We start from the raw sequence: 21,219 nt of genomic DNA, 5'->3' as shown, positions 1-21,219 counted from the left end.
AGAATAATGGCATTCTTTAAAATTCACTCTATTTGTTTAACATAGCGACACTCTGGCACTAGGTTCACTTAACAGTATTATATTTCGTTCATATTATAACTCAGAATGCACAAAATGTATATCATTTAAAGAATTATCTAATCGTTGCCACGTGTTCTTTTCAAATACTATAATAAAGCTAGAACGATGTAAAAAAGAAATTAAGCAAACAAAACAAAAAAGAAACAGTTTTTCACAGACGATTGAGATTTCTCATTCAATTAATTCAGTTTTCACTTCGCGACAAGACAAAAATACATAAAAGCTCAAAATATCTGTATTAAAAATTACTAATTATTAAAATTAAGTAAATCTTAAACACTTATTTCCTCGAAAATATTCCAGAAAGGATTAAGCATGATTTACTTCGCAATAATAAATGAAGGCGTTATTTTTGTTGTTGCGAAGCTTAGTCTCTCCAGATTGGCAACAAATCTACAATTCTGCTGTTTCAAATGTAAACAAATATGTCCGCCATGTTATTTAAAACTTAACCGCACTTAAACAGCTTTTAAATTGTTGATAATTGTACAAATATTGCTTCCAGAATTACGAAAGGCATAAAAACCTTAACCGGAAGATAAGAACAGCATAATTCAATCATTTTTAAAGCAAAAAATGTACAATTTAGACACATAGAAGAGTAAAGAAACTGAGATCACTGTGCGGAGTAACAGAGTGGATATATATATATATAAATGTAGTATTATATACGTTTGGTGCGGCCGATTGCAACCAAAATACGAGGTGCACATCTACATGTTATAGCAGTCCTATATACAAAATTTCAACGTTCTGAGGCTACTCGTTTTTGAGTTATGCGAGATACGTACGTACGCACGTATGTACATACATTCGTACAGACGCCACGAAAAATTCTCTTCAGAATTAATTTTAAAGCAGTTTTATAATTTTTTTGGAGGAAACGAGTCTTTTATTCTGTCCTTACGTACAGATATCATGCAAAAACATCGTTAAATTGCATTCGATAGCGGTCAAAATGAATATTTTCGTTGAAATATGCTGCCTGAAACTTTTCGCGATTACAATACTTCCTTTTTACTTCGTACAAGGAAGTAAAAAGATAAACATATGAAAGGTTTCAGATTTTAAATTACGTCCAAAGGAGCGTTTTTTTAACATTTCGTCTATTACCTTTATTTATTAAATATCACGTTCTTCGCACTTAAACCATAACATTCAGTTCAAGAACAATATCGCAGAATAGTTTTAAATTGTGCATAACTTTAGAATTTCCGATATACAGTCTCACGCGCTGGAGATAAAAATGTTTTTTCTGCACAACGTTGCCATGGCTCGCTTTGGAACCTTTGAGGATGTTAATCAAAAATTTGTTCCAAATTTCAAATTTGGGCTTCCACATGCTTATATTCACTGTAGGATTACGTCATTCAAAATTCGATGGCGCTATGTAGCACAGTTCGAGAAATAAACTTACATTTATGCAGAGTTTTCATTATTTAATTTCTTCAAATATAATGCAGGACTCTAACATTGGGTGGCAACAGCATCAAAAGTGAAACGGACATTTGTAGTGAACCAACGCAAAATAGCAAAACGAAAGCAATAGTCCTTCAGCGACAAAGCCCCTTTGGACTAATAAAGGTAACACACAAAACGTATGAGAAACGCCCCTTTGGGCGTAATATAAAATCTGAAAGATTCCGGATTTTTTTTTTTTTTTTTTACTTTTATTTTCAATATAAAAGAATCTATGTAAACATGATTTTAATGCATTCACTCTTGCAATATAAAGAGGTATTGTTGCAAATGATTCATGAGATTTCAAAACACTGTATTTCACAAAGTACTGCAAATAATTTTACTACAATTAATTAATACTATATGAAATCAAGTACATCATCTTTCAAAGTTTACTTATAAAACTACAAATGTTGGATCTGTGTTATTCTGGTTGCGTCACAAGCATCCAAATGTGTATTTTATTTCTGTCAACATGTATTGTAACTCTTTATACACTTTTTCTTTAGAAATGCTTTGTAATCCTGCAGATTTTACCTTTACACACGTGTAATATTCTATGTAGTATTCTTAAACTTGCAATACCATCATAGCATTTTTGAAAATTAAGAAAATCGGATAGTAACAAATGCATAATAATTATTACTGGGTACATTAAAACATATTATTAGGAGTTTTGTAAATATACAAATAATTTTAGTAAATTTGTAGCTTTTAAATATGTATATATATGTGTGTGTGTGATGTATCAGCTTTAGTCGGAGCTTAAATAATCAGACGATAAGTTTAAAAACAGGATCCATTTATTATTATTCAGGAGAAATAGCAGTTACAAAAATTAGATATCCGGAGTAAATAAAAAGAATTACTAATAACTTTTTGTATGAAGTTTATTGCATCGTGACATTTAAGAAAAAGCCCCGATATTCCTTTTGCGAGTCTTTTTATAGCCTCTGGAAAGGCGGAGCTTCCAAGAAATGACGTCAGCCTCTTCAGCCAATCCAGTTCGCTTTAATATCTCGAGAATATTCTATAACTGTACGTGTAGAAAAGGTGGGAAGAACAACTTGACTACGGGGCTGTGGATTTAATTCTACGTACTTTCAAATAACAGACAGTCGCCATTAAAAATGAAAAGAACATGCAGTTAGAATTTTAAGTGTATTCTTGACTATGGAATTTTATTATTACATATATATATATATATATATATATATATAATGTAATATGGAAATCTAATGAAGAGAAGAAGCTTCATCGGAAGAGGTCTATTTAAAATTGAGTAAATGGCTATCATACTAATTTGGCGAGATATCGCCCAGATACCATTCAGACGCAATGGCGATGGTTTTGGTAAAGTTACTATACTTGGCGACCACTTTGGTCTGATCCCTGTATATCTGTAACGGGTATTGTAATTAAATAACTGTAAGTGATCCTACGGCACTGATAACTGCCGTAATTAATATTATATGTGCACAACACTATATTAATTTTAACAAATATCTCTTGCAAAATCTATTGAGGACTTACGTATTAACTTAATCTCCTTGACGCACTTTGGCGATTTTTTACAGACGAAAAAGTAAAAGTTACTTATCAAGTGCAAGTTGGTTGCTTTCACGGCCTTTTTCGAAAAAAGTCCTGAAGTATCAATAATTATAGTAAGTTAGCAAGCATTATCAACATTTGAAAAATTAACATACTTCAATTTAAAATAAAAATTTTAAGTTTTAAATAAGGTTACGAGATATATTAAAAAATTAAAACACTTAAATTCGTCTTGAATTCTTTCTGTAATTTTTTGTGCGGTATTTTTCTACTCGAGTACACATCGATCTGTTTTAAAGAATTATCACTTGACATCGCTTAAATTTCGGTAGCACCAGCTATTTAACCAAGTCATGTCCTCGTTGTTCTCTTTAGAGATTTTGTGTCAAAATTCTGAGTTCCTGAACACATTTTACCGCAATTTCATCCATCACTGGAAAATTCCACAAATACATATTTCAAAACTGAGTTTAAGGCATAAAATATCAGGATTTGTTTATAGAGGCCGTTGGAATACAACAAAAAGAACGCATGCATAAATGGTGTTGTTGCTGGACTAAAGAATCATTTTACTCATGATTGCTACTAGTTTCGCACTCGGCGACTTCTACTAAGATGGTTGCAAAAACACTGAGTACCAACAGAAAGGAATTAATTAAAATGTTTTAAAACACCATATCAATCTAATAATTTTTTACCCCTTTCTACAACCATAAGTATAGAAAATTTTAAAGAAAATAAAGTTAAGATCCACAGTTTTCATGTACAAATGTTTCAAATACTTACCAGTTTCAAATACTTCTGATAAAAAACTTATGTTCTGCTGCTTATGTTCTATATTGCTTAATGTTTAATCCAGCACTGCCGGAATTCTGTGAGTTCATGCATTAATTATTTATTGAAGTAAATTATATAGCTTGAATATTTGTATCTATTATTCTTACAGGATCTTTTTTAAAAATAAAACTTGCGTACGATATTAAAAGATACAAAAGATTTTTCTTTAATATGGAAACAAGTTAATTATAAATTGCAGCAGACGATATTAAATATATTTTCTTTCCTTTTCGTGACTATGGCTCCGATGAAGTAGTAGTAGTAGTAAACAGTTGTATTCTTGACTATGACGTCATCTTCAAATACCCGCAAGAGTTAACAAGAACATGTACATTTAAAATTCTATCTTTATCAAAGATAAGACAAAATACTTTCTTTTTCATATGTAGAGTACATATTAAGTTATTTTGGACTAATTTTCGTCATAAAAATATTTCCTTGCTTTTTTTTTTATAAAATGTTAGGTTTCGGTTTTGAACGGCGGAAAAAATCTGGCAATGATATTTTGTTTACTTGTGAAGCTTCTTATCACGCTGAATTCGGTGACAGCGTCGAAAACACGAAAGCGTTTTTCAGTTGATAATAAATTTACGTCAAATGTGATTTCAGTCACTTTGCTTGATGAATCCGAAGTGCTCCAAACGACATATTCGTACGTTTCTTCCGTGATGCTTTCTATTGTAAGTACGGTATGGTCGTACATTTATTGGTACCTCCGGCCAGCTTTGAAATGGTTTTTACGAAGAACAACTCGTTTGTGTGAATTACAAAGGATATGTTATGGTGAAGAATTTGGTTATACAAGATGTAGTAAAATTGGTAAGTTTAATGTTGCTCTCGTTTATATTTTATATGTTTTTAATGTTATGTTAAAATTAAAATGGATGAAAATATCAATCCACTTAGCTTTCATGGATTATAGTGGAATTATATAATTTTGATTATTAAATTTGTTTAATTCATATTAATCTTCAGTCTAAATTGTGAATCTTCCAGCAGCCAACCGGTAAAATTGATGAACATTGGTGGTTTGATCCGAGTTCAATTCCCGGCGAAAGGGATCTTTTGCCTAGTAGTTTATGGAGTTTTATCTATGCGTAACGTGAATACCAGTCAGGGTAAAATCCTAGGAGAGCCCACACCCTTGGCAACAAACTGGGAAAGTGCAGAATCACCCACTGCTTCGTGCGTTTCTCAACTTGAAAATAACAAGTCAAAAAATTGCACATACTCGGTATCCATCGACCTATTTTCACTTAAAAAAACATCCCAAAATTGCACAAACTTGGCATTGCACTCTTCCTTGACTTTGTCCATGTACATATGGATACGCGCCATATAAGTGGGCGTGCCAAGAGTGTGGGCTCTGATAGGATCCAACCCGAGTCAGTTACTCTAAAAAACTTCCACGACTGTGCCTCTCCTTTAGAAGGAAATCTCTCGTATACTTTGCCGTAATACAAATAACTTCTCCTACCTAGCTGCAGTGCTGGTGCCAGAACCAATGCAGTCAGTGTGGACGCGGACTGCAGAATTTAGGGACTTGAAAATTTTTAGAGTTAAGGAAAGCTATGGGTAGCATAATTTAGTGGTGTCAAAGCTTTTAGGGCAGCAAGAGGTTATGCTCTGGCCTAGCTTAGGTGGTAGTTTATGTATTATTCAGACAATGCTACGAGCATATAATGGTACTTACATATTATACTGTCGACTATAAAAATTGGCTTCAATTGAAAAATGGAATTTTTCTGACACTCTGTGAGAGTTGCATCAATAACTCCTATGGAATTCTAAAGGATTTGATATATCTTTAATGAACAGTTTTCTACCCACTTTGTTACTGCACTTCATAAAAAAAAGGCTTTCCTTGATTTCTACTATTTTGTTATGCCCTCCGATTTTGACTGGGAGATTTGTTAAGAAAACTGAGTATAAACTTTTTTCAGGTGATTGTTCCAGTGTATCACCTTTTGTCAACCATATATTGCAGTTGTTCAATTCAGTAGATATTAATTCTCTTGACCCAGGTATAAATAAATCACAAAGCAGTCAAAAGTACGATTCTACATCCCTCATGCTTATTCCTTCAAAATGTAAGGGGAAAGAAAAATACACCAGTAATAACAGTTAATTTATATCCTTGTTCACAAAAACAAAAGGTGGCTTATCGAGAATCAATCAGGATTACATCAGATGAAGGAGTGTGTTGTGATGTGCTTATCCATAACTGACTCTAAATTGCATTGTTTGTGGCAGTTTTAGGGTCAAAAGGATAATAAATAAGTTCCTAATTTAGAAGTCAAACAACAAAAATCAGCGTTATATTTTTAAATTGCTGTTTGACTTCTAAATTAATGCTTGTTCGGCATGTTATTGTATCTTAAATAAGTACCTATATAATTTTAAATACATCTTAGTAAATGTATGTCTGATTCTTTTTGAGTTACGGAAAGGCAGTTCTACCTTTCAAAATGCTAATCTTGAAAATTTCAATATCAGAAAATGACTAGGAACTACTCTTATATGTGCCCTCAAGTCGGCAAATTCCTCGCCAAACATTTTTGGTGAGAAACTCCACAGTGCCATATTACTATCTAAATTTTTTGTCTACATTTCGAACTTTAAGCCTAAAATGGCTCCAAAAACATGCACATGCAAAAACTACGTTTTGAACACACAATTTAAGCTAAAAATCCGAAACGAAAACAAAAATTTAGATAGCAAAAACGTAAAGTTTCTAACCAAAAATATTTGACAAGAATCCATGTATACAGCGATGTGTTTTAACTTAACCCTCCAAGCGGCAAGGCCGTATATATGCATTCGAAAATAATGGCTGTCATATCGGCAAGGCAGCAAGCATATATGCATCCAAGTATTTTGGACCTCATAAACGAAACCGCAAAGCAGCATATATGCGTCCTGTCTCAGAGTGCCCTCCCCTCTCTGCTCTTAATGTAAACTGACAGGTGATAATTTTCCGAATAAATAGCTTGCTTAAAACCTCCAGCTGTTCTATGCTTATACCAGCTACAGTAAAATTAAATGTTTATGTATGTAAAAAGAATTTTCATTTTCCAGCATAATTATTCTCCAAATTTTAGGAACAGTTTGGCAAAGTGTAATTCCAGTTATAATTAAAATTAAAAGCAACGGTAATTGTAATTGGAATAATATTTTGAAATATGCGATTTCAATCACATTGCAATTAAAATTAGATTATGCAATTACAATTAGAACGTAAGTATCTTTTAATTGCAAAATTGCATTTTAATTTTTAAATCAGCTGCAATTACAATGCAATAATTACGGGCATTATAATTATATAATCTAATTACAATTATAAATTTTATTGCATCTAATCACAACTACATTAAAACTGTAATTGCTAATACATGATTATTATATTAGCTAATTAAAACACAATTTTAATTGCAATAGTAGTAGTAATTATAACTATATAATTAGGAAAGTAATTGTAAGTGTAGTATGTAATTGAAATTGCATTGCAATTGTAATAAAATTATGCAATTACTAAGTAGTTATGAAGTTAAGAAATAGCTATTTTTTTAATTACAATTACAATTTATGTAATTTCATTTAAATTACAATTACACTATACTTTTAGCTACAGTAAGTAATTATGATTATGTAATTAGGATAGCAATTGTTTCTGATAAAAGCAGTTACATAGCCCAGGAAAATCATGATGTAATTGCAAATGTAGTTGTAGAATGCAATTGAAAACACGTAATATTTGTAATAATGTTATGTAATTATTTTGTAATTACAATTACAATGTAACAATTTTTAATTACATATACAATTTACGCAAATGCATTTTAATTATAATTAGATTTTAATTGTGAAATCTAATTGGATATATAGTATAACCGTAATTATATAATCTAACAAAAATTACAATGCAATTGCAATTACTTCTTAATTAAAATTACACAGCAGATGCTTGTAATTATTTAATCGAAAAAGCTATGCCCCTTTTAATTTCAGTGGCATAGGCTAAGGAAATCGTGATAATATTTGAAATTTACAGTAGCTTCTGCATTTTGGATGATGTGTAGTTAAATAATACAATGGGATAATCACCTATAAGGAAAATATTAATATTTTCTGTCATGTCTTCTGAATCATTTTACATGTATTGTAGTTTGTGATACCAGCATAAATTGGAGTTTATTTAAAGGAAGTAATATTGGCTTTTTTATATAGACCTAAATGCACATAACGTTAGAAGCAAATATGTATGTTTATGATCTTCTTCGACATACATGTGAATTTAAATTACAAGATTAAGGAAAAGCAAGCATAGAGTGTATGCCTGTGCCAAGAGATGTTTTCACGAAGGATTTCTTATGGGAAGCTGGTCTTGTTTTATGTTGTACAAGAAATAAATCATAAAAATTTCATTTATCCTTTCTTTTTCAGAAAGGGGATGATCAAGGTCTAAACTAAGTCTTACAATTGTATCCAATCAATTGCTTTAGCTGGTAGAAAAATGACTCTGACCTGCAATAAGTCTGCTTATTTGCTGTGTATAGTAAACATTTTACTAACTCTATTTCTGGGAAAGTGGTTTTGTGAACCTGACTGCCATACCGAAAGATATCCCGGATAAGACATGGATGTAAATTGGCCATCGCCTTTATAGGATGCAACGGTGACCCGCTTATCAGGTGACTCCATAATAACGTGACCACCACTTCTGGCTTTAGTAATGGCCATTGTCTAAAATGGCTAGTACTTGTCATTGAAAATTATATTATTGAGAATTAGTCTTTTATTAAACATAACACATACTTCCAAAAAATAGTTAAAATGCATTCTTTGCTGAGAAGTGAAAGTACTTGCGTGAATTATTTTCTGCAGTTTCAGGTAAAAACAAATAAAAGTATAATTTTCTTTTGCGCCTGTGAATGTTATGTTACTTAGATTATAGCAAAGCATCCCTTCCCAGATGCTTCTGTGGAGGTCTTTCTAAAGAAAACTGTCTTTTATTCACATCACCCGTGAGGAAAAGGTCTTTATTTAATTGAATGAGATGAAGCATTTAAGAAGAATGATGTATTCATGGGAATTTTCTAGAGGAAACTGGTTTATATTCAGGTTACACAGAAGGAAATCCATGGAGATGTCCAACATTTAGATTGTCTGCCAGAATTTGAATCCGATTTGAACTAGCACTATTTAAAAGATGTTTTATTTACTCGATTACTGCTGAGCCAAAAATCTAATTGATTTTGCAGTTATATAGTAATTCGAATAGTCATTGCATTAGAATTGCAGTTATAGTTGCGTCAGTTGTAGTCAATAACAGATAGATTAAATTTTAAAGATAAATGAAAAATCTTATAATTTTTCAAATGACAATATAAGAAAGTGTATTCAGGGATGTTCTAAGTTTAATTAAGACCTTATTTTTTGCCCACCGACAATACTTGCCAAATGCTGCTCGAAGGTTTTTTTTTTTTTTTTCCTAGACATAATCATGTCTACAATTTTTGTTTTCCAAGGAAAGTATTTTATATCATAAATAAAAATAATGCCTCTCCCTCAAGGAGCAGTACACAGCGAGTACTGAGAAATTTAATTGAAAATATATTATAATTTTAGTTAAGACAGATACAATGTTTTTTAGCGGTTATAATTATATTATTGTAATTGCAAAAACGTCAAATGAGTTCTATAGATTAGCATATTTGTTTTTATTGAAAGCACCAGTACTGAACATTTTAATATCTTCAGTAATGAAAAGATGTTTCACTACTCTCTTGAAATGTATATACGATAACATATTCTTATTGCTGTACTTATTATATATTTTCCTACACAATTCATAAAGCTTTGCAGTGGGAATACATTATATAGAGGCAAACTGCATGTATTACATTACTATTATTATTATTTATGTGTTTCACCCTAAGCCACTACATGGAAGGCCTTCGTGGAGGACTTCCTAAGGGAAACTAAGGGATCGTATTAACACGTTACACATGGAAAAAACCACGAAAACGGCCAAGCACAGCCCGTTTGCGAGATTCGGACCTCACACCCAACTACTTGCTTTCAGGGACCTGACCGCTGGTTGGCCATGCATTATATCGATGCTATTTTATACTTTTTAAATTTTTGTGAACTAAGTTCCATTAAGGTTCACTTGAAGGAAACTCTCAGTGCAAACGCTCAAAAAGAAGTTATGCGATATTTCCACATTTTGAAATAGTTGAATATACAGTACTTTCCTGTAAAGATAATGCTCAATATATCACGTTTTCTGATAGAATGCGTATGTTGCCTAAAACTGAATGTAAATGACCATTTTCAGAATAATTGCCTAAAACAATAAACTGTAATTTTAAAGTATCAATCGAATTAATGGATTATTCAAAATAAAATTTGTTGATATTGAAAATCTATACAGTCAAAAGTCGTTAATCCAGACTCGTCGGGACTTCGGCGTTTCCAGATTATCGATCATAAGTTTAAATCTGGTAAGATGGCATGCAGAAAGTACAAAATTAAAAATATGAAACTGTAATTTATGAAATAAAGAACAATTATGATATAAAGGGTATCAAAATTTGCAAAAAGAAAAAGCTTAATATTTATTTGTTTACTTTATTAAACATTTCTTTCAATGTAAGTTGTTTAAGTTGCTTCGTTTTATGTGATAATACTTTCTCTTTAATTCTATAAACAGACATAATTTCTTGTTCAGTTACAAAGTTCCGCTGTTCAAGTCCTATAATTGCTGTGTCGAGAATACCGACTAATTTGTCAATCGAAATTTTTTCGTTTTCAATAACCTCTATGTCACTTTCTTCACTATCGGAAGCGAATTATAATGAAGAGGAATTTGATTTAAATCATATCAAAGACGGAGTACAACGAGATGAAATACTACATTTAGTAAGGAATTATAAGCCAAATAAAATAAAAACATCTGCCCTGAAGATAAGGATAATACTGACAGATCAACTTCCAATTCATTGTGCGCTGCCGTGTGATAGCAGCCTAACACTTGCGGACAATTACACGCTTCAGCCCAACTATGATGAGAAGCGATGATAGGTTGATTACAATATTTCAAGAAACACAAAATAGTCATTGGTTCTACTCTTATATGCACCCTAAGGTCACTAAATGTGGCAATATATGTTCTGTGCTGGTTTTTGGCACGATTGTATGTTGTATGGCAACACTTTTCACGTTGAATACTTTTTTGCTGGAGTGTTTTAATTGCTCGTTGGTTCGTGTCGCGCGTGTTTCGAAATGGCCTATTGTTGCAATGAGAGGTGTGGTTGCAAGAGGGTCTGGGAGATTATTTTTAGTGGCTATGCATGATAGAAGTAAGGAAACGCTGATGCAGTGTATTAAAGCGTGGATTGAGCCTTGTATAACTATATTTTGGGATGGTTGGAAATCTTACAAGGATTTAGGAAAAGAAGGTTTTGAATATTTATTTGTGAACCATAGTATGAATTTTCTGGATAGTGTGTCTGGCTGTCATATAAATATGATAGTGATTATATGGCGGCATGTTTAGGTGGCATGAAATTGGTATTTCTGCTGTTCGAAAAAGCATTCATTCATGATAAATGCATTTTATTTTATTCTTGCTCTTATTTTGTAGAATGTTATGTTCATTTTTTTTTAGTATGAATTTCTGTTGTTATTGTTTTTTTTTATTGTTTGAAATTTATTTCAGTTATTTTAATTTATTTTGTTCATTAGCGCATAGTGCCTAGATAGTGCAATTTGTAGATATTTTTTTAAGTTGAAACAGAATGCTGTGTACAGGGTATTCTTTTAAATTTATTGTTGTTATGTTAATTTATTAAAGCGAGGTGTGCGTAGTTTGTAGATTCTTTCACAGCTTAGATTGTGCAATTCATAGATGATTTTTTTTTAAGTTAAAACATATCACTGTGTACATGGATTCTTGTCAAATATTTTGGTTAGAAACTTTACGTTTTTGCTATCTAAATTTTTTGTTTTTGTTTCAGATTTTTAGCTTAAATTGTGTGTTCAAAACTGCGTTTTTGGAGACAGTTTAGGCTTAAAATTCAAAATGTAGACAAACAATTTAAATAGTAATATGGCACCGGGAAGGCCGAGAAGTTTTGCGACTTGAGGGCACATATAAGAGTAGTTCCAAAATTCATAAAAAAAATATTAAAGGTTTCAGATTTTAAATTACATCCAAAGGGACTTTTTTAACATTTTATGTGTTACCTTTATTTATTAAATGTTATGTTCTTCGCACTTAAACCATAAAATTCAATTCAAGAGCAATATCGCAAAATAATTTTAAATTGAGCATATCTTTAGAATTTCCGGTACACAGTCTCACGAGCTGGAGATAAATATGTTTTTTCTGTATAACATTGCCATTGCTCGCTTTGAAATCATTGAGTTTGTTAATTAAAAATTTGTTAAAGTTTTACAAAATATGAAATCAATAATAAAATAAATTCCAGATTTCAAATTTGGGCTTCCAGCTGCCCATATTTGCAGTAGGATTATGTCATTCAAAATTCAATGGCTCTATGGACCATTGTTTTATCACAATGCGAGAAACATGCATACATTTATGTAGATTCTTCATTATTTAATTTCTTCAGATATATACAGGGCGATAATATTTGGTGACAACAGTTTGAAAAGTGAAATGGACATTCAGAGTGATTTGACGCAAAATCGCAAAACGAAAACAATAGTCACTCAGGGACTAAAGCCCCTTTGGATAAAAAATATTGCTGGTGGTCCTGACTTCAGGATATTAGATTGTTCCAAATGTTTGGATCTCAAACTTTATACTGCAAAATACATATAAATAAAAGTGATCATGTTGAGTGTTATTAAATAAAACTTGGACTTTTCTCTTTTACATTCATGTATTATTTAACATTCCATGGTAGTGTTTAAAATCATTAAAATTTGAAACCAGATTATTCTTTTTAATTCCCTTATATTTTCCTGTTCACGTTGGACTTAGACTTTTCTCTTTTACATTCATGTGTTATTTAACATTCCATGGTAGTGTTTCAAATCATTAAAATTTGAAACCAGATTATTCTTTTTAATTCCCTTATATTTTCCTGTTCATATTGGACTTGGAGGTGAGGATATTTTATGTTACTTAATGAATGTTAATTTTTTCATTGCTGTGCTGTAATACGAGGGCTATCCAGAAAGTAGATTACGTTTTGGAATAAAAAATAAACAAAGTATAGGAAACAAATTTTATTATATACAGATGAAAGCCACACTCAAATACTACTTTTCTACATAGTCACCATACAAATTAAGGCATTTATCGTAGCAATGTACGAGCTTGGAAATTCCTTCGTCGAAAAATTCGGCCGCCTGCGCCTTCAACCACTTCGTTACCTCTTCTTGCTTTTCGCTGATGATTTCGTGCAACAAACTTCGCGAAATTTGTGGAAAACTCAAAGAAAGTTCCGTTATTGTGAAATTTCGATTTCCACGGACTTTAGCATCGACTTTTTCGAGAAGTTCGGCGGTCACTATGCTGGGTCTCCCACTTCGATCTTCGTCGTGAACATTGGTTCGGCCATTTTGAAATCTTATGACCCACTGACGCACTCCACCTTCAGTGATAATGTTGTCCCCATACACTTCACGAAGCTGCCGATAGATTTCTATCGGTTTACAGTTTTTTGCAGTCAGAAACCTTATTACTGAGCGCACCTCGCAGCTCGCGGGATTTTCAATTAACGCAGACATTTCAAACCGTCACAGTATCTGAACGGAGCACAGCACGAACCTCTCACTAGCACGGCTAGATGCAGACTGAGCTGCGCAACGCTCTGACCCCAAGATGGCCGCGCTAGCCCCGCCCCTAGCGGACACAGACGGAAACGTAATCTACTTCCTGGATGGCCCTCGTATATAGGAGCTCTAGAAAAAATTATCCTATAAATTAGCATAGAAGATTATACTGTTGGCTAAATAAGAGACGTATTTGTAGCACATAGTGATATAAGTAATGACAAGTCGTAAAAGAGAAGTTGTGAGAACAAGACCATGTCTTAAAGATGCTTATACCTTTATTCAGGGCCCACCAGCGGCCGAGGGGTAAAGACGCTAAACACTGGTAGTTCGGTCCGAGGTTCGAATCCCGCGAATGGGCTGGCTGCATGGCGTTTTAGTGTTTTTCCCTATGTGTAACGTGTATACGAGCCAGTTTCCCTTAGAAAGTCCTCCACAAAGGCATCTCTCCCTTTAGGCAGATAGCCACTGCGTGCTGTGCCATAATTAAATAATCCAATCCAATCCTTTATTCAGGTTGGCTGTAATTCGAAAAGGCTGAAACCTTTCTAAAGGGGCATGTGTGAACCCCTGTGAAGATCAGTTTCTAATTTGAAAAAAAAAACAGCTTTCATAAGGGTGAGAAACTGGCATGCCTAGAATTTAATTTGGAGGTGAGGTGCAATCACCATCGTAATGTCAAAACTGCCATTGTACTCTTTTTCTTATTTTATCATAATTTTGTCATTTAAAAATTAAATTTAATCTTAAATCATAAAGTTAAAAGTTATATCAGGTTATTTAAGTATAATGCATGACATTCATTCATTTGCATTTGTATAATTGCTATGTTATTAATTATGAAAATTTAATAAAATACCAATTAACAATTGACATTATTTTACCAAAGTAAAGATATTCCTAAAACCCACTTTTTAATTCACATCAAATTACATATTAATGTTCATTCTGTGTTTTGTTTTTAGGAACATTTTAAACTTTATATATACAACAAATATAATCCATTTAAACATATTTCACATGTCCTATTTCTTAAATACCTTTTTAGACATTTTAGTGTAAAAGAAGTGATCTTTTCACAGTGCATGTGGCTATGGGTAATAATATTAAGATTTTGATAACTGTAAATATTAGGGAGAAATCTCTTTTCAAGGGCCTCTAAAGCTTTATTGCAGATGTTCTGCACTTAATGCAATTTTCTTTGCCAAAATTGATACACATTTACAATACCAGTATTACAGTTTAAAAGTTGGAAGAATACATATTTAAAAGCATCTGTAGTTTTTCTTCCCATTCCATTATTTATGTTTAATAAAGTGTTCTGCCATGAAGGATTTCTTATGATGACTTTACAGTCGCAATTGGTATAAACCAAACCTCATTGCTAGACAACAAGATCTTGTTTCATCACTTAAACTGACAAAAGAATTTTTTCTATATATTCTAACATTTCAACTGTGCTCCAAGATGGTGTAAGAGTCGACCAATCACTGTGAAGTAAACTCAAACTGACATCCGGTTTACCAAAATTTTCTTTCCATATGCTAAAAATAGATGTTGTTGATGATACTCATAAACCCAAAGATTACATTTAGGGTTATTTGAATTAAGAATAACTGATTTGTTATTCACAGAAACCCAGAACCAGTGTATGGCTATGCCGAGTTGCAGAATTTAGGACCCCTAGAGACTGCATCAGGCGGTAAGATATCTTGCGCCAGCCCTCAATAAGGCTCAAGTATATGTGGGAATTTATTTATTCAGAACTCTGATAAGCATGCGCAAGAAACAGACATAAGTATAATAAATGCCTAAACTAATGCAATCCTGGCTTAATGGTCTTAGTGAGTGATAGAAGCAAGATAAAATTTAATTTAATGGAACAACTTGTCGTTTGTCATCATCATGAGCTTGATGACAAACGACAAGTTGTTCCATTAAGCCAAATATGGATAGTGAAGCATAGCTAAATTTGATGATGATAGCCACTAATTTTAAAGATTTTCGGATTTCGCGAAACAAAGGTGGAATTTTCCAATAAACGGATTTTGTGAAGAAGCAGTAATAAATGAAGATGATATAAAAGAAGTTTTTCATTGTGATGACAATGCTTCTCAATCATCAATCAATTAATGAATGGCAAAATCTGTAGAGTATGGTTCTAGATCCATAAACTACCACTACCGTTAGTGAAGAAGGTGACAGAGAAGTTACTGAAAACGAGACAATTTTAATTGACAAGTTAGTCAGAATTCTCGAAACAGCAGTTACAGGACTTTAATAATTACAGAACTAAAGAGAAAGTATTAGTACAAAAAATGAAGCAACTTAAACAACTTACATTGAAAGAAATGTTTAATAAGGTAAACAAATAAATATTAAGCTTTTTTTTCGCAAATTTTGATAGCCTTTAGATCATAGATACTTCATTATTTCATAAATTGCGATTTCATATTTTTAATTTTATAATTTCTACATGCCATCTTACTGGATTTAAACTGATGATCTAATATCCATAAAAATCCCAAATCCAGAATCGCCGAAGTACCAACAAGTCCGGATTTCGGACTTTGTACTGTAATTTACCATGACATTAACCAAATCCTCTCCGCATAATACACTACAGGTACAAATTGTAAAAAAAATTCTATTAAAGTAGTTTTTGCATGTGCCTCACATAAATAGATGCCTACTCTTCTGAAGAAATGTTGTAGTTTCATCAGCTATAATTGAAAAGAGTTTGCTTACGTTCACGTTTTTCAGCAATCAGTTCCAAAACAACGTTATTGCAAACATTTGTGATTTCATTTTATATATTTTGTAAAATATGTGGTGCTTTGTTACTGCGGGATGCTAAATGAATTTTTAGTATACTATCTCCTGTATCTGTTCGAATCTGAAGAATTGGTGAAAGTTTCCTTAATTTTGATGAAATTCAACACTGTCTCATTTACATAAGAGGAAATCTGTTTTTCCCACAGAAGATCACTGTTTTATTAGAATAAGCTGCTATTGATTTTCTTTAGCTTGATAAGCACTAGTGATATCATTGGCATTCACCATGGATTGTTTTTGGTTATAAACTACAGTCAAAAGTCGTTAATTCGGACACCCATAATCCGGAATGATCTATAATCCGGACCTCAAAGCTACAAACTTTCTGCGCATGCGTCGCGTTCACATATGCGCACAGGCGTTTACGAGAGCGCGTAAGACCCTTACGGCTGCGAATATGTTTTTGCGCATGCGCGTTTAATGTGTAACGGAGTTATACGCTAAGCTAAAGTTATCTAATTCAGTTAATGTTGCAGATTGCGTTGTTCCTTAATCTTCGAATTGGATCCGGCTTATTATTTTTTGCAGACTGTTAGAGCAATTTTATAAAAGTAAGCTTGAACTTTCGATTATGTCAAATAGAATTTCCGATATATATTTACTACAAAGCGAAAGTATGTTTTGAAATCCGAAATCTGTTTATCAATTTCACGCTGCTCTGCGGCAGAGGGGGGGGGGCAGAAACGTCATTATTAGATTATCATAGATTAGAAAGATTATGTCAAATAGAATTTCCCATATATATTTACTAATATGTAATTTGTATCTACAAAGCGAAAGTATGTTTTGAAATCCGAAATTTGTTTATCAATTTCACGCTGCGGATTGGAAGTTGATCTGTCAGCACTATCCTTATCTTCAGGGCAGATGTTTTTATTTTATTTGGCTTATAATTCCTTACTAAATGTAGTATTTCATCTCGATGTACTCCGTCTTTGATATGATTTAAATCAAGTTCCTCGTCATTATAATTCGCTTCCGATAGTGAAGAAAGTGACCCAGAGGTTATTGAAAACGAAAACATTTCGATTGACAAATTAATCGGTATTCTCAACACAGCAATTATAGGACTTGAACAACGGAACTTTGTAACTAAACAAGAAATTATGTCTGTTTAATAGAATTAAAGAGAAAGTATTATCACATGAAACGAAGCAACTTACATTGAAATGTTTAATAAAGTAAACAAATAAATATTAAGCTTTTTCTTTTTGTAAATTTTGATACCCTTTAGATCATAATTGTTCTTTATTTCATAAATTACGGTTTCATATTTTTAATTTTGTAATTTCTGCATGCCATCTTACCAGATTTAAACTGATGATCTATAATCCGGAAAAATCGATAATCCGGAATCGCCGAAGTCCCAACGAGTCCGGATTAACGACTTTTGACTGTATACTTTTTTAGAACTGTTAAACATAAGTGAAACTCATGATATGCTTTCTCTTTGTAGTCACATATTTTTTTTTTTTTTTTTTTTTTTTTTTTTTTAAGAATTTCTCCAATTGTGGAAAGGCTGCCTCACTAATTGTCTTAAAACTTGATTGATTGATTTGGAATGCAATATTTACCATACACCCCACCTTTATTTTTAGAAAAGCCAGACAGCAGCATTCAAATAGTATACGTATATATATTAATATTTTAGTATTGTATATTTAAATTTTATAAATAAGAATGTATATTAAAATTTAAATATACATTTTTATTCATATATTTAAATTTTATAGTTCCATTTAAATGAAGAGCTTAGGAACACATACTTAGAAAATTAAATTATTTGCATGATTTTTCCCTCTTGATTTTTGGATGATAAAATATATAAAAGGAAGTGAAAAAACCTCGTAGGTTATTTTGTGTGGAAATATGGTATTCTTTTCACGAAGCTTCATATATCATTAAGATTGCTATAGTGTATTAAATTTCAGGCCAATATTTACGTTTCATGCTAAGTGACACACTGTTAACAGAAAAGATCAGTTTTTTTTATATTTAAATATGTAATTGTTTAAAAATGTAAATGTGCAAGCTTTAATTCTTTCTTTCTTCCCTAAATCTAGAATCAGCATTAGCCTTGTCACGTACAAAGGATATGCAGAAGATGGTCCAACAGCTTAATAATTTGGCAACTCAAGGAAGATTTACTGATGTTAAATCTAGAAATTGTGTTGAATATGCTCTCAAGCTCACCGTTGATATTAAAAATATTAATCCTTCCACTCATATGCCGTAAGCTTCTTATTCATATGCTATATCCATTATTTTATAGCAACTTGTTTTAATATTTTTATGAGTTTAAATGGTTTCATGATTTTTTTAGATTTATTGATGCATATCATATCTGCCTGTATCAAATATATGGTTATAAGCAATTGGTGTATGATGTTGAAGTGCTGAGAAAAACCCAGTATGATTCTGAGAACAAAGAACATGAGGAAAAGCTGCTAAAGGTATCTTTTTCTTTTAATGTATTTAGGTAGAAATTTTTATTTGAACATAGGATTCATTTAGGATGGGTCATTAAAAATCACTCAAATTGAATTGAAATATTTGGTAAAATTTAGATAAATCACCAAAAATGTCACAAACACTATATTTCTGTAGAATTGAACCGTGAATCTTAATACTGAAGTTAATTTCTTCACAAATAAAAGAAACTAAAATAGTGTCAAACTGAGTTCAATTTCAGATTTTCAGGTTATTCCTGAAAATTGCACATCTAGAAAATGCATTTTAAAAAATATTTAATTTTAAAATAGATTTTAAAGGCATCTGCCCTTTTGTAATACTTTCAAAACATGATGTAATTAAATCGCACCACAGTAATAAATTAGCGTGCTTTTCTTCATGAAAATAATAAGTACACAATATTTCTGAAGCTGAATTAAGATCATTGTAAGTCTTAGTGGTTTTTTGGAGGTGGGGAAAGATTAAAAAGTAAAAAAATTTGAATCATCAATACAGTCAAAAGTCGTAAATCCGGACTCATCGGGACTTCGACGATTCCGGATTATCGATTTTTCCGGATTATAGATCATCAGTTTAAATCTGGTAAGATGGCATGCAGAAATTACAAAATTAAAAATATGAAACCGTAATTTATGAAATAAAGAATAATTATGATCTAAAGGGTATCAAAATTTACAAAAAGAAAAAGCTTAATATTTATTTGTTTACTTTATTAAACATTTCTTTCAATGTAAGTTGTTTAAGTTGCTTCGTTTCATGTGATAATACTTTCCATTTAATTCTATTAAACAGACATAATTTCTTGTTTAGTTACAAAGTTCCGCTGTTCAAGCCCTATAATTGCTGTGTTGAGAATACCGACTAATTTGTCAATCGAAATGTTTTCGTTTTCAATAACCTCTCTGTCACTTTCTTCACTATCGGAAGCGAATTATAATGACGAGGAACTTGATTTAAATCATATCAAAGACGGTGTTTATCCAGATGAAATACTACATTCAGTAAAGAATTATAAGCCAAATAAAATAAAAACATCTGCCCTGAAGATAAGGATAGTGCTGACAGATGAACTTCCAATTCATTGCACTCCGCTGCGTTTCTGCCCCCTCCCCTGCCGCAGAGCAGCGTGAAATTGATAAACAGATTTCAGATTTTAAAACATACTTTCGCTTTGTAGATCTTTTACATATTAGTAAATATATATCGGAAATTCTATTTGACATAATTGAAAGTTCAAGCTTACTTTTATAAAGTTGATCTAACATTCTGCAAAAAATAATAAGCCGGATCCAATTTAAAGATTAAGGAACAACGCAATCTGCAACATTAACTGAATTAGATAATTTTAGCTTAGTTTATACCGTCCGTTATACATTAAACGCGCATGCGTAAACGTATTATGCGCTTGCGCACACCCATATTCGCAGCCGTAAAGGTCTTACGCGCAGCCGTAAAGGTCTTACGCGCAGGCGTAAACGTTAAAGCGACGCATGCGCAGAAAGTTTGTAGCTTTGAGGTCCGAATTAACAACTTTTGACTGTATTTATTTTCTGTCAGTAATAATTTATACAAGGTCCGGCTATTAATTTCCAGGACTCATGGAATAACTCAGATGGAAAAAAGGTTAAACACATAGCCATTTAATATGATTCAAAGTAATCCCCATCAGCCGTAATGCACGTCTGTGCTCGGCTGTACAAATTTCGGAAAGAAGTTTTACAAGTCCTCTTTTGGAATGCTCTTTAATAGTGACATTAGATTTTTCTTGATGGCTTTGACATCCTGAAATCTTGTTCCCTTCAGCGAATTTTTCAGCTTAGGAAACAGGAAAAAGTATGTGGGTGCTAGGTCTGGAGAGTATGGTGGATGCTGCATTTCAACGACACCATGCTGGGCTAAGAATCGCCTCATAGGCAATGCAATGTGTGGGCGGGCATTATCATGTAGCAGCAGCCAACTCCCATTTTGTTGAAAATGAGGCCTCACTCTACGAATTCGTTTTCGAAGTCGGTCAAGAACTTCTGTGTAGAACTGTCCATTGATAGTCATGTTAGGAGGAAGAAATTCACGATGAATGAGTCCATCGCAATCGAAGAAAGCGATTAACATGACCTTGATTTTGGACTTTTCAAATCGAAATTTTTTCTGCCTTGGTGAACTTAGAGACCACCG

At 32.2% G+C, this 21,219-nt stretch overlaps 1 protein-coding gene across 1 annotated transcript in view; it reads left to right on the top strand.

Annotated features, from left to right (window-relative positions):
- The first annotated feature begins 4,452 nt into the window (after window positions 1-4,452).
- Window positions 4,453-21,219, top strand: part of LOC118191558 (ELMO domain-containing protein 2) — a 32,897-nt gene continuing 16,130 nt past the window's right edge. Inside the window, exons 1-3 of the mRNA XM_035362355.2 lie at window positions 4,453-4,749; window positions 18,639-18,807; window positions 18,899-19,028. Of these exons, the coding sequence (XP_035218246.1) occupies window positions 4,599-4,749; window positions 18,639-18,807; window positions 18,899-19,028 (450 nt within the window). The 5' untranslated portion in view covers window positions 4,453-4,598. The remainder of the gene's footprint in view (window positions 4,750-18,638; window positions 18,808-18,898; window positions 19,029-21,219) is intronic.

This window comes from Stegodyphus dumicola, chromosome 2, assembly GCF_044657685.1.
Source record: "Stegodyphus dumicola isolate Sdum_Otavi_A_Nest chromosome 2, ASM4465768v1".
In the NCBI taxonomy this organism is placed as follows: Eukaryota; Metazoa; Arthropoda; class Arachnida; order Araneae; family Eresidae; genus Stegodyphus; species Stegodyphus dumicola.
The sequence above is the reverse complement of the archived record's forward strand: the minus strand, read 5'-3'. Positions and strand labels throughout refer to the sequence as shown.